Source organism: Rhipicephalus microplus, chromosome X (genome assembly GCF_043290135.1).
Source record: "Rhipicephalus microplus isolate Deutch F79 chromosome X, USDA_Rmic, whole genome shotgun sequence".
Taxonomy (NCBI): Eukaryota; Metazoa; Arthropoda; class Arachnida; order Ixodida; family Ixodidae; genus Rhipicephalus; species Rhipicephalus microplus.
This window is the reverse complement of record NC_134710.1, coordinates 432,522,545-432,537,282: the sequence shown is the minus strand read 5'-3', so window position 1 is coordinate 432,537,282 and position 14,738 is coordinate 432,522,545. Positions and strand designations below refer to the sequence as shown.

General features: G+C 45.6%; 1 protein-coding gene across 1 annotated transcript in view; it reads left to right on the top strand.

Annotated features, from left to right (window-relative positions):
• The window catches only part of LOC119161825 (mediator of RNA polymerase II transcription subunit 7), a 110,288-nt gene extending 98,225 nt beyond the window's left edge, over nucleotides 1-12,063 (top strand). The window contains exon 5 of the mRNA XM_075880467.1: nucleotides 10,041-12,063. Within this exon, the coding sequence (XP_075736582.1) occupies nucleotides 10,041-10,217 (177 nt within the window). The 3' untranslated portion in view covers nucleotides 10,218-12,063. The remainder of the gene's footprint in view (nucleotides 1-10,040) is intronic.
• The last annotated feature ends 2,675 nt before the right edge of the window (nucleotides 12,064-14,738 follow it).

Below are 14,738 nucleotides of genomic sequence, written 5' to 3'. Positions count from 1 at the left end.
CTTCCAGTTTTTTTGGAGTACAGCAAGTTTGAACTACGGTAGGTGGGTGGTGGTGGACCGCCGGCTCAAGAGGTGGTCGGGCGGCCTGAGAGGTAGACAGCAAAACCACCACCAACCACTGTGGGGAGAACTCTGCAGTGATTAAGTAGATAGCTATTGCTAGGAGTGCGGGAAATTTTATGCTACTAAAAATATTTCTGATGGTCTGTCACATATGTAAAGTACGAAGATGGCCTTCTCTGCCAGTTTTTAGGAGCTTTGGTTTTGCTTGTATCATTTTATGAGACACAGGGTTGCACCTAGTGTCACTAGTCACTGCTATGGCATCGTTGTCAGCATGCGTGGATGCACACCAGCGCTGCGAAAGACATGCACTGCTAGAAACTGTCTTGCAACCTCACCTGAATTGAGTGAGGACGAGTTTAGAGTTCTGGAAAGACAGCACCTCAGCTTCAAGTTTTATAGTGACAATGTTTTTCATCAGCCTGAGACATCCGCAGCCGTTCATGGGTTTGTTTTGTTTACGGCCTCGCGTTGTCGCTTCCACTACAAGTGCGTAGCTGCTGGCCTTGGTGCACAATCTTATAGTCATTCTGGTTACGTGCGAGGTTCACACTTTACTGGTGCGTGGTGTGCTGGCACCAGCTGCAGAGGTTCTAATGATGAGAAGGTCGTCGGAGCACATCTTGGTCCGGACTACTATGCAGGCTGAAAATTTTCAGAACTGCGCATGATATTGCCACTTGGCCGCTAGTTACGGCGAGCGCGAGCCATGGCTGCCCGCGAGAATGGAAGACGATGTTCTGGGGCAGCGCGTGCTCTGGCTAGTTGTTTATTATTGAAGCAGCCATCTTCCTAGTTTTCGGTGCGTCTCCCCACCGGCTCAGTTCTTCCTAGTTGAAGACCTTTTGTAGCACGTGGCAACTGGTGGACGTGCGGGGTAACCCCCAGCCGATGTTCCAAACGCCTTCAGGTATCCCTGTATTTGCAGTGACAACACCTGTCCACCGCTCAAGCCGAAGACTCCGAGGACTACCTCCTGGGCGTGGACCTCTTCCCGAGATGACGTCTGTCACACCCCCGAACGTTACGGAAGGCGCTGCAGCCTCCAACGCACAGGAAAGCGCTGCAGCCACGCATCATACGCTGTGGAAGCCACGTGTGCCGAAGGTGTTCCACGGTTCCGTCTTGGAGGATGTCGAAGACTGGCTGGCCCAGTTCGAACGGGTTTCGGATTACAATGGTTGGACCGACTTCGACAAAATTAAGAACGTGTATTTCAGCTTGGAGGACGGCGCTCGTACTTGGTACGAAAACCGTGAGCCTTTTCCCTCGTGGAGTGTCTTTCGGCGATACCTGCTGGCAAGTTGGGCCAATCCCGATCGCCGCGAACGAGCCGAGCGAGCAATTCAGTCGCACCTACAAATGCCGAATGAAAGCGTCATGATGTACGTCGAGGACATGACGAGCCTCTTTCGTCGAGCCGATCCCGACATGGCAGAAGAAAAGAAGGTCCGTCATTTAATGCGAGGAGTGAAGGAGCAGCTTTTTGCTGGCCTCGTTCGCTGTCCTCCAAAGACCGTGGCGGAATTTTTGACCGAAGCCACAACCATGTAGCAAGTGCTACAGCAGCGCTCTACTGTGTACGATCGGCAAGTGAGTGCCACTTCGTCAATAGGTCAGATCAGAGGTGCAGCAAGCAACATCAACATCGAGTCTCTTTGCGATCTCATTCGATCGGTGGTGCACGACAAATTACAAAAGATTCAGGGCCAGTCCCAACCTACTGCAGGTTCTATTTGCAGCCTTGTCAGAAACGAAGTACGACAGGCTTTCCAAGTGCCGCCTTCCAGCTATGTCCCGCCTGTCCCGGTGGAGCCACATTGCGCATCATATGCAGAAGCTGTAAGCGGATATATACCTGCTTCACCACACTTCGTTAATCCTATGCATCAGGATGCACTTACTTCGCTGCAGCCAATTCAGCACTTAGAAAATCGACAGCCGCTTCCCAAAAAATCCGACGTATAGCGCACACCGGACAGACGGCCACTGTGTTACCACTCTGGTGAAGCTGGACATGTGTGCCGGGAATGACCCTATCGTCGCCTCGGACTACAGGGTTTTGCCGTCGACGCACCACGGCCGAGATTTGGTGAAAGACCGAGAGCTATTGAAGATGACCTCTCACAGCAGCGCATGCCACTGCGGCGGCAGTCGCGGTCCCAATCCCCAAGGCGATCTTCTCCAAATTTTCGGAGCCTCCCAGGAGCGGCGCCGGCGCGCTCGCCAAGCCCTAGGCGGGAAAAATAACGACAGTGACCTTCGGGAGCGAGGCCGCTGACACTCGACACAAGCAAGGCCTCCCACCGACGCAAGCACGGACACGGAGCGATTCTCCAACGACAGCGACGAAAGCCAGAAGCAGATTTTCTCTGGATATGCATGTGGTAGTCGACAGTCACCACGACGTTAGTGCATTATTGGACACGGGTGCGGACTACTTGATCATAAGCGGGAAACTAGCAGCACACATAAAGAAAGTTGTAACGCCTTGGTACGAAGCACAAATTCGTACTGCCGGCGGGCACGTAGTCACCCCAATCGAAATGTGCACTATCAGAGTGAGCATTCGGGGACGTACGTTTCTCGCCAGCTGCCTCGTACTTCGTGACTGTTCCCGAGACCTAATCCTTGGAGTCGACTTTTTGCGGGAGCAGGGCGCTATTATCGATCTTCAAGAGCGTACTGTGACGTTTTCGACTGCTGGATCCTCTGACAAACCTGACGACATCCGTGACAGCACGCTTCGCGTTTCTGCCGACAGCATCACGTTGCCTCCGCGTTCAAGCGTCCTAGTTGATGTGGTGTCTGACAAGTTACTGGATGGTGAGGTTGTCGCTGAAGGCAACTTGACGCTTTTGTTCGCGCTAGGTGCCTGCACTGCACGCAGCCTTGTCACGCTTTATGACGGACACTTTGCCCTACTTGTGACTAATTTCAGTAACGAGTACCGGCACCTGTTTCGTGACACCGCCATCGCTTTCGCCTACCCTATCGCAGACGTTTCTGAATGCTTCGCATCTACATCAGCCAACGACGGGCTTGGACCGACACCAAGCGACGTGACTTCACTACTTGGAAAAGTTGACGTTAACTCGACCCCCTCGGAACAACAACAGACCGAGCTACGTGAACTGCTATATCAATTCAAAGAGTGCTTTGCGTCCACCTCAAAGGTTCGTCAGACACCGATCACCAAACACCGAATAATTACGTATAACGATGCCTCGCCCATAAAACAACACCCTTACCGCGTTTCGGCAAAGGAACGTGACGTTATAAATGCCCAAGTCAAAAAGATGTTGCAAGATGACATTATCCAACTTTTGAAAAGTGCCTGGTCATCTCCGGTCATGCTCGTAAAGAAAAAAGATGGATCGCTGCGCTTCTGCGTAGACTACAAGAAACTTAACAGCGTGAATAAAAAAGACGTCTATCCGCTGCCTCGCATCGACGATTCCCTCGACAGACTGCGGCGGGCCAAGTATTTTTCATTGATATACTTGAAAAGTGGCTACTGGCAGATCGAAGTTGATGAACGAGATCATGAAAAAACGGCCTTCGTTACTACGGATGGCCTATATGAATTCAAAGTGCTTTCCTTCGGCCTCTGCTCTGCACCTGCGACATTCCAGAGAATGATGGACACTGTTCTTACCAGTCTGAAGTGGCAAACGTGCTTAGTTTACCTCGATGATGTTGTCGTGTTTTCTGCCACCTTTGAGGAGCACCTGAAGCGTCTGCAGAATGTGCTGGAAACGCTCAGCTCTGCTAACCTGACACTGAAACCAGCAAAATGCCACTTCGGTTACAAGGAACTCAAGTTTCTCGGCCATGATCAGTGCGGATGGTATTCGACCAGACCCTGACAAAAGTACCGCCGTGACCTTGTTTCTTGTTCCACGTGATAAGAAGGCAGTGCGTCACTTTCTAGGGCTCTGTGCGTACTATCGCAGCTTTATAGCCAATTTTTCTAGGAACCGCTCACTCGACTCACTCATGAAGATGTTCCATTCGTCTGGGAGGAAGAACAGGGCGCAGCTTTCTCTACGCGAAACTACGGGAGCGTTTGCAGACACCACCAGTCCTCGCTCACTTTGACCAAGACGCTGATACTGAAATTCATACTGACGCCAGCAACGTGGGTCTTGCTGCTGTCCTCGTACAACAACAAGAGGGCACAGAGCGAGTGATAGCGTACGCTAGCCGCACTCTTTCCCGCGCCGAGGTCAACTACTCCACGTCAGAGAAAGAGTGCCTCGCTGTTGTACGGGCCACGATGAAATTTAGGCCTTATCTTTATGGATGCCACTTCAAGGTAGTGACCGACCATCATTCGCTGTGCCAGTTAGCCAACCTACGGGACCCGTGTGGGCGACTGGCACGATGGAGTCTTCGTCTGCAGGAATACGATTTCACGATCGCTTACGAATCGGGCCGCAAGCATGAAGATGCTGATTCATTATCCCGTGCACCTGTCGAAGTTTGTGGCCACGACACCGAGGATGACGATGGTTTCTTTGGGGCCCTTACTACAACAAATCTGATTATGCGACAGCGTGCGGACGATGAAATTCGCACAGTTATCGAAAACCTTGAAGGACGCAACTCATCCATACCTCGATGTATTTCTCGAAGTCTGTCGTCGTTCTGTCTGCGAGATGGGGTCCTGTATAAGAAAAACTCCAATGGCAATGAGAGAACTTATGTTCTAGTTGTGCCAACTGACATGCGTGACGACATTCTTCTTGCCTGCGACGATGAGCCCACATCTGGTCACTTAGGTTCCTCTCGAACTCTTGCTCGAGTTCGACAAGCATACTACTGGCCTAAGCTTTCTGCATCAGTTAAGCGATACGTGAAAAGCTGCCGGGAATGTCAACGCCGCAAATCCCCGCCACTAAAGCCCGCGGGGCTTCTTCAACCAATAGAACCACCCAGAGCGCCCTTTGATCAAATAGGAATGGATTTACTGGGGCCCTTTCCGCTATCATCTGCCGGCAACAAGTGGATCGTAGTAGCCACTGACTATTTGACGAAGTACGCCGAAACAAAGGCACTACAACGCGCTACGGCTTCCGACGTCACCCAATTCTTTATAGACTAGATTGTTTTTCGACATGGCGACCCGTCGTGCGTAATCACAGACAGAGGAACAGCGTTCACGGCCCAGCTCATTCATGACGTATTCAAGCTCAGCTACACGAGCCATCGCAAGACCACGGCATATCATCCGCAGAGCAATGGCTTGACAGAGCGACTCAACAAGACCATTGCTGACATGTTATCTATGTATGTAGATGTCCAGCATAAGACCTGGGACCAGGTGCTACCGTACGTCACATTCGCGTACAATACTGCTGTCCAGGAAACTACGCGGTTCACGCCTTTCCGTCTTGTCTATGGACGTGACGTCCAGACCATGCTGGATGCGATGCTTTCATACAATTGCGATGCTTTGATCACTCATGATGCTGTGCAGCTTACCCAGTACGCCCAAGAAGCACGCCAGTTAGCACGCCTACACATTACGCATTAGCAGAGTACAGACGCATGTCGCTACAACGCTCGCCATCAACAAGTTGAATACCATCCAGGCGATCAAGTTTGAGTGTGGACTCCAGTCCGATGCCAGGGATTGTCAGAAAAACTGCCCAGTCGCCACTTCGGACCACACAAAGTCTTGCGACGCGTGAGCGATGTGAACTTGAGGTAGTCTCTGACGGCGCCTTCTCGCCACGAAGGCGAAGGCACTCCTCGGAGATTGTTCACGTGGTGCGCCTGAAGCCGTACTTCCCGCGGTAGTGCGACTGCGCATGAACCACATCACTGTTTTTGTGTATGGACATATTTTTTGTTGGTTCGTCCCGACTTTGCCTTTGTACTTTCCGAGCATCAGAGTGATGCCTTTTTTTTTCTCAGAGGGGGAATAGTGCCACTTGGCCGCTAGTTACGGCGAGCGCAAGCCATGGCTGCCCGCGAGAATGGAAGACGATGTTCTGGGGCAGCGCGTGCTCTGGCTAGTTGTTTATTATTGAAGCAGCCATCTTGCCAGTTTTCGGTGCGTCTCCCTGCCGGCTCAGTTCTTCCTAGTTGAAGACCTTTTGTAGCACGTGACAATATTATTCCTTTTTTTAATACGATGTGCAGGATGCTAAGAAATATGCTTGAATGCATATATAGGAACGCCAACCTATGCGGAGTGAGGTGGCTCATGAAAAGAGGCAACACAAGATGAAATAGCGAAGTTGAATAGACACTTCATTTATAGAGGGATTATTCACATCATGGGCATCCATTTATATTGGAATACCTGGGGGATCTTATTGCTAAAAAAATAGAGAGAAAAGTGTAGAAGTTCACTTGTTTTACGGAAAACCAAGCAATGCTTCACCACATGGCACGAGCAACGAAATAGCACTTTGGTTCTGATTTTCTTTGCCTATATGCATAAAAACATCTTGTACAACAATGAATCTTTTATACTGTTTTTAGGTCATTTATCTTCAAAATGTATATTCTGAATTTTCTTTGTTTTGAATATTTTAGTATATATAGTGTTTTTTTTCGCTGTTTACCATTTGGCAACTGAAAAAACACACTTCTCACATTTTGTTCATCCCAAAATCTTTGCATTGCTCTACAACGTATGTTTTTTAGAAAGAGCATTTGATTTTGCAAAACTTGGCATGCTACAATGGGTGTTAGAGTACTTTTCTAACTGACAAAAATGATATTCTAGAGACATATGAAAAATAATAATTTTCATGCAGTAACAAAAGTGCTAAGAGGAATGCAAGTACAGCATTGGCAAGCCGTAGCGTGCCATGTTCATACAAGTATTTGGCAAGTTTCTTTTTCCTTCCTTGCAAAAAGAAAAGGGAAGGGGTGGGGGAGGGAGAAAAAGAAAACATCTTGGCCCAAATTTTTTTGAAACCAAGTTATGTGATAGGTGCGCCAATCATGCCAAACTGCACTGAAAGACCAATCCTGCCACATCCTGCTACATTTCTACTATTCTGTTACAAACGGGGCTTTTTTATTTTTCGAAAACGCAACTACAATCTCTCATGGTCGAAGCGCTCTAGCATGCATCTATCTTCACGTGCACACACCACCCTACCGTGCCTGTGAGTATGCCAATATAAAAGGAAATGTGCACGCTTGTGCAATGCTGATCGGATTACCTTTCTATCACGTCATAATCTACTTATATAATGCAATTCCCCAAAGGAACGCATATGCAGCATATAAGCAAAACACCATTCTTCAGAGTCTGCAAATGTGCAAGATTTGTTGGACCGGCAGCTGCAGAATTCCGAGTTAACGTTTGCGGGGCTGCTGTGCCGACAAAATGAACACTGAAAAAGAAATAGTACTGTTGTAGAAAGCTGCCGACTAACTTGTCAAAGCTTCTCGTGCCAAAGCTTCAAAGCATTCAAACTTTCTTGTTTATGCGCCGAATTTCCCCGCATAACGGCAAATGAATTTCCTCTTGCTGTAGGCATGGTGTCCGAAGCATTGGCAACCACACAAATTATGGTGAACCAGAACTCGAATGTTGTACATGCACCATGCACGCCCTCATTTTCGTTAATGATGTGAGTCTCTGCATTCATAATCGGAAAGTTGCCTATTTATTTCTACCTACCCCTTTCAAAATGTGACCACTGCAAAGTGTTTCATTGACTCGCCACCAAACCACTCATTCGCGGCTGCGATCGATAAGGTGGTTATGCCACAGAATACTTGCACTGTTACGCGGTTAGCTCTCGTTAGGTGTAGCCTGCGGACTTGCAAGTGAATTGACAAGCCGCCCAGGAAAGTTTGCCCTAGAAATAAGTAGGTGCCACCAAAATAGCAGTCATGAGCTCAACCGAAAGTAGCACACGTGGAACCAAGTTTGGGTACTGGTCCGTGAGAAGAGCTGCGACAACTAAAGTCTGCCTAGCTTGCAAGTCTGCCTGCTGGTGGGAAAGGCGAGAGCCTGCATCCCGAAGCCTTTTCATTTGCGGAACAGTGCCTTCACTGACAATTGAATTTAACTCGCACGTGCAATATTGCACTATATAATGGTGCAACTATTTCTTGATGCAGATCATGCATGTGGCTGACCGATTTGCACAAAGCACACGTATGAAACATGCGGCAAGTGGCCCGAGCAAAGGCTTTTCTGACGCCTAGGCTACCCGTGCTAGTTCCGCGTGCCCGCGAAGCATTTTTTTTCAAGAGTCGAGATAGGCAGAACGTCCGGTGACTGGTTGCTTTTCACAGCTATGGTGGCTAAAGAGGGCCATATCACTGTTGTGCAAGCAGCTCACCACCTGGGCTTACTCCCACCCAACTGCATATGTGCCAAGAAGCAGCCGCCACTGCAAATGCACACCCACCAACGGAGACCGTTTGCACAGTCACCGCGCTAAGTTTGCCTGCCATAGCACGAGCGGAGTACTAGTGACCACAGGCCCACTCCACTTTTGCACATTGTTTGTGGCACTGAAGTTTGGACATTCTCACATAGTTTGTGACATGCTGTGGTTCGACTTTGTCTATGCCAAGAAAAAACCTAGCATTAGCCAAGAGGCCATGTTAAGCACCTAAAGTCAACCAGCCTCGCCGTTATTTAAGCTTTATATAGCTAATCTTCTTCCTTTTAATTTATTTCTTCTTTTTTCCACCCACCGCTCCTTGTTAGTTTGTTCCGCATCCCCTTCTTTCTAGAACCTTTGTCGCTGTCTCTCCCCTTCCGGCGAGACTCTGTTGAGAAGCGCAGTGATTACCTTGCTTATATGAGCCACATTACAACCAGTCTTTCATCTTGGGGGCTGCACAATAAGCGATATGCATATACATAAATTTTATGGGATTATAAATGGTAGTAAAACTACGCTGCTTTATAGCGGATCCTGCACTATACGCAGTTATGCTTGGAGTGCATGGAATCTTGTGACTTGGCAACGACCCTTCGACGTCTCCAACAGCCTTATTCAGTGCTTTACTTTACGCTCTTGGTCGCTTGTAAAGTATTTTTTTTTCTTGCTCTGAAATGCATTTTTAGTGGCTCCAAAAAACTTTTTTTTTCTGAAGTATGCTTTTAGCTGTTTACTCCAAAAGGTGCCTTTGGCTGCTCTGAAAACCTGCTCCAAAATGGCCTCAGCCAATCACATCAATGGAAACCCTTGTGCACAAGTTTACATACTCTCCTCGTCTGGGATGCTTGGGCAATTATTGCCATTGTTGGCAACTAGTGCCGGCGAAATAGGCCATGGTTTGTCATGAGTTTGTTATCTAGTCTTGATGGCAGCAAATACAGTAGGGCCAGTGAGGTTCTTAGGGAGAACAAGTGTGGATTGTGCAAGTACTGTAGCCGTTAGTCTGCCTGACGGTCTCTGGTATCGTTTCACACCACAGCTGTCCTCACACGATGCAAATGCTGCATCTAAACTTCATGTATAGGCCATCATCACCACACTGTGCGAATAACTGCTACTGAAAAAAATGCAACAATATTTTTTGCTTATATTGAAAGTGAGCATTACTGTGCATGTCACAGCTTAAAGTTTTGTCTAAGGAGATATAGCTGCATAGACATAGCTGTATGAATACACATTCATAGAGAATGACACAAGTGGAGAGAGAAATGGGGAGGGGTGTTAGAATTATTTCTATCACTGAAAAATTACTGGTACAGAACATTATGTTTGACCTGTGTGTATCGTGTAACCGAATTGTGAACAGAAGAAAGTTTTGCGTGTAACATAGTTGCTTTCTGTTGCGTGGTGTCAGTACACTGATTATGCTTGTGTACAAGTTCACCGAGACTTATAATTGTGCATGACTACATTGCAGCATGCTTCAATCTGGTTGTCGCGTCTTGTGTATTTTTTAAGTGCTCAGAGAACTTTGCGTGAATAAAGGTTCTTGTGTGTGCAAAACATCATAACACTGTTTTTCTCTCTTTCTTGTGTGCCACATAGGTGCGTCAAATCCTACAGAACACTGTGATTGTCCTCCTTGAACCTGAGCTGACCACCACGTGGCAGCTGCCAGTTCAGACAACAAATTCAGTTGGAACCACCCAGGGACAGTCACCTGTGCAAGGACACTGTCTCAGCCAAGACAGTATTATGTGTGGAATAGTGGATGCTCTATGACTAATATTGCACTTGCTGCGGTGGACACAGAACACACGAGATAAAATGCTTGGATATTCAAAGCTTCTTGTTGAGCACTTCGTGCACTACAGTATCGTATACATGCTGCCGATGACATAACACATGCAAGAGATATTGCGTATTCATGCAGTTTTTATTATTGCAAGCTGGATCATGTATAGAGGTATTGTCCATGTTTATTATGAACACAAGAAGGCAGGGGATTTAATAAGTATACATCTGTAACTACTTGATGCTGCTCTTGACAAAGTTGCGCTGATGGAGTGCTTAAAAAACTTGGTCGACAAGTTATAGGAATACATTTATTTTTTCCTGTTTTAGTTTTTCATTATAGGCTATATCACCTGAACAAAGAATATGTGTAGCAGTTGAAACAGTGCTATGATCCCAGCTGTGGCAGTAGAATTTCGATGGAGGCAGGATGGTAGAGGCCTGTGTACTGCACAAAGTCAGTGCATGTTAAAAAACTCTAGATGGTCGAAATTTTTGGAGCCTTTCACTCTGGCTTCTGATATATTCTTATTGTAGTCTTGAGGTGTAAAACCTCAAATATTATTATTATTCAGTGATGTAAGTGCTACTCCAATTCCTCCAAACTGCTCTAAAAAAGAAATGCTGCTCCATGCTGGTCCAAAGTGCAATATTTACTAGTAGCTGCTACAAACCTGATTCAAAATAGTGTTGGCAAACTAAAAAGAATGATGTTGAACCATGGCATCATCCCGTGAGCATAAGCAAAACCAAAAGCAAGCTGTACACACTATCATGCTAGAATGCTACTCAGTGGCGTAAAGCCAGAAAAATCTCAAGGGGTGAGACATATCAGGCCATGGTGTCAAATTCATATTTTCAATATGGGTAGTATTTTTATTTATATAGAAATTAATTTATGCTTTCAAATAAACTTAAAAAAACGAGCATGGGGTTCGAGCTCGAGCAATTGCATTGTATTGTTCTATTCAGTCTCTTTTTTTCTGCCTTTTTTTTTCTATTTACATAGTTCACTCAACTGAGGGGCATTTACCAAAAGTACCCAGTAAAAGATAAAACGCCTTTTAAAAAGGTGATTGTGCTATACTTAACTGATAACTCAATTTTATCATGTGCTAAACTAAATCTCAAGTGGGACACTTGCAAGGTGTGCCCTCAACTGCCTGAACACCAGAAAAGTCCAGACTTTCTTGACCCCCACACCCCCATTCATGATATACGCCAACTATGCTGCTTATATATACTAGCTGCATACTAGCATATGACATGTTTAATAATAAGTATAAATATTTATTAGATGCTTAAGTGATGTCTTAGACTTGAGGAGTCATTGGGAACATGCATTTTCTCCGAAAACACCAACAGCAATCCTAAGCTATAGCATATTTTTCTGCTCCAAAGACACTTGAGCCTGCTCCAAAGCACAATTTTTTCTGCTCTAGAATCTGCTCTAAACAGCAAAATGCCACTTTCATCACTGAAGTATTATTGAAATGATGCTATAACATGAGTAAAGGTAAGACAATGGTTTGTAAAGCACATAAAATGTTTTGCAGAGTACTATACACATTCTGTGCACAGTACACAGTAAATTTCATACGATTGAGATCTTCTGCATCGCCACTGGAGGGAAGGAGAAAAAAATAAAAATTGAAGCTAAAGTTAATATGCATATGATTCGATCAATTTTTTTATGTGTATACTCCTACCAATATGACAATCCTATCAATGTGACTACGCTGTAGCATTCTCTTGTGTGTTAGCAGAGGGCCCACATGTATATAGATTACTTTCTTGTGTGATGGGCTTTATATAAAATGAAAACATGACTGAAGGTTCAACTCTTATTTTTATCCAGTTGTAAACAACAGGTGTGGATATGCAGGTGGCTTGCACAATGTGTGCCTTGCCTCAATAGTTTTGACACTTTCAAGCCCATGTGCCTTGCTTTGCGATTGGAGCAGTAAACAGGTACTGCTGAAGGGGCAGCACAATATTTTTTGCAGCTGCAGCAGCTGCTGACTACCAGTCAGCTGTCTTTGCAGGAAAAAAACTGCCTAGTGGAAGGATGTAGTCAACAGCAATAGACGTTCAAGATGAAGCAGGCAGTGTTTGTCACAAGAAACTGTGTCTGCGATGCTCTTTTGCAGCAAAAGCTTGGGATGTTGGTTTTGTGCATTTGGTGGAGGTACCAACTCAGACATACCAATGCTTGTCAAAGACCCATTCCATTTTAACAGTCACTGGTGTGTGGGCAACCACCTCAGATTTTGTTTTTTAAGGGCTTTTTTCTTCTTTTTTCAGACCACTTTCACAAAAACCTAGGGGAAGAAATTATCATTGAAATGATGCATGTTTAAAGTTATCTAACATGTGTGAAGCATCAAGTCACAAAAAAGTTCATTTTCAGTAGAGCAACCGAAATGTGTTCACTGTTCTCTTTAAAATATCGGGCAAATATGGAAGGGAAATGTTTTTGTGTAGTCAATTTTTTTAAATTTCAAGACAAAATTTCCTTATGACAAAGAAAACACAAGCAGTTTTCCTTCATCAGTCCTGATTTTTTTCCTCTGTAGTTTTTTTACTTTTGTTGTTTCGTAGCTTTACCTTGTAACAAAGATTACATTTTTTCGTGGTTTGGGGAGGCTCGAGGTTTTTTTAGGGCTTTTGAATCGCGCCGCTGATAGATATTTTAGGAGCAATTTTGTAGGTAGCTGTTGTAATCGGAGCAGGGGTTTACGTCATCATGTTAGTAGAAACGATTTCTCTGTGATGATGCAATAAGATATATTTTCTTACGCATACGTATGGTATATGAGCATGGGCGATGTGGGGTGCCTAAACACGCACGGCCATTTTTCTTGTGGCACATGCGCAAGCGCTTTGACAAAGGCTGAGGGGTTTGTGCACGCGGGCAGTGCATGTGTTGTGTCAGCCTATCTGTTTTGGAGAAAAAAACGGTTGGAAGTCTGCGCTTTTTCTCAGCTCTGTTGTATTTTTTTTTCGTTTACGCAGTATGGTACACGTTCAGACAACACTAGAAGCTGTGGGCATGGTTGTGGGTTAGCTCGGCAGATAAGACAGAATATTTAGGTTCACAGTCACGTGGACAGCGGAACAATTGAGCTGTTTTTCACGGCCATAAGAGCACGACTGCCTCGAGCACCCTGCTTATCTTTGCGAAAAAAAAATTCCGGAGTTTGGTAATTCATATTCATATATTCATAATTCATAATTCATATATCCACTGTCTAACTAACTAATCATCATCATCATCAGCCTGACTACGTCCACTGCAGGACAAAGGCCTCTCCCATGTTCCGCCAGTTAACCCGGTCCTGTGCTTGCTGCTGCCAATTTATACCCGCAAACTTCTTAATCTCATCTGCCCACCTAACCTTCTGTCTCCCCCTAACCCGCTTTCCTTCTCTGGGAATCCAGTTAGTTACCCTTAACGACCAGCGGTTATCCTGTCTATGCGCTACATGCCCGGCCCATGTCCATTTCTTCTTGATTTCAGCTATGATATCCTTAACCCCCGTTTGTTCCCTAATCCACTCTGCTCTCTTCTTGTCTCTTAAGGTTACACCTACCATTTTTCTTTCCATTGCTCGCTGCGTCTTCCTCAATTTAAGCTGAACCCTCTTTGTAAGTCTCCAGGTTTCTGCTCCGTAGCTAAGTACCGGCAAGATACAGCTGTTATATACCTTTCTCTTGAGGGATAGTGGCAATCTACTTGTCATAATTTGAGAGTGCTTGCCAAATGTGCTCCAGCCCATTCTTATTCTTCTAGTTACTTCAATCTCGTGGTTCGGCTCCGCGGTTATTACCTGTCCTAAGTAGACATAGTCTTTTACAACTTGAAGTGCACTATTACCTATCTCGAAGCGCGGCTCTTTCCCGAGGTTGTTACATTATTTTCGTTTTCTGCAGATTCATTTTAAGCCCTACCTTTCTGCTCTCCTTGTCTAACTCCGTAATCATGAGTTGCAATTCGTCCCCTGAGTTACTCAGCAATGCAATGTCATCGGCGAAGCGTAGGTTACTAAGGTACTCTCCATTAACTCTTATCCCTAACTGTTCCCATTCTAGGCTTCTGAAAACCTCCTGTAAACACGCGGTAAATAGCATTGGGGAGATTATGTCCCCCTGCCTTACACCCTTCTTGATTGGTATTCTGTTGCTTTCTTTATGAAGCACTATGGTAGCAGTTGATCCCCTGTAGATTTCTTCCAGAATGTTTATATATACTTCATCGACGCCCTGATTCCGCAGTGTCTGCATGACGGCCAATATTTCTACTGAATCAAATGCCTTCTCGTAATCTATGAAGGTTATGTATAGTGGTTGGTTATATTCTGAGCATTTCTCTATTACCTGATTGATAGAATGAATGTGGTCGATTGTTGAGTAGCCTGTTTGAAATCCTGCTTGTTCCTTTGGTTGATTGAATTCTAATGTTTTCTTTACTCTGTTAGCAATTACTTTTGTAAATAGCTTGTATACTAC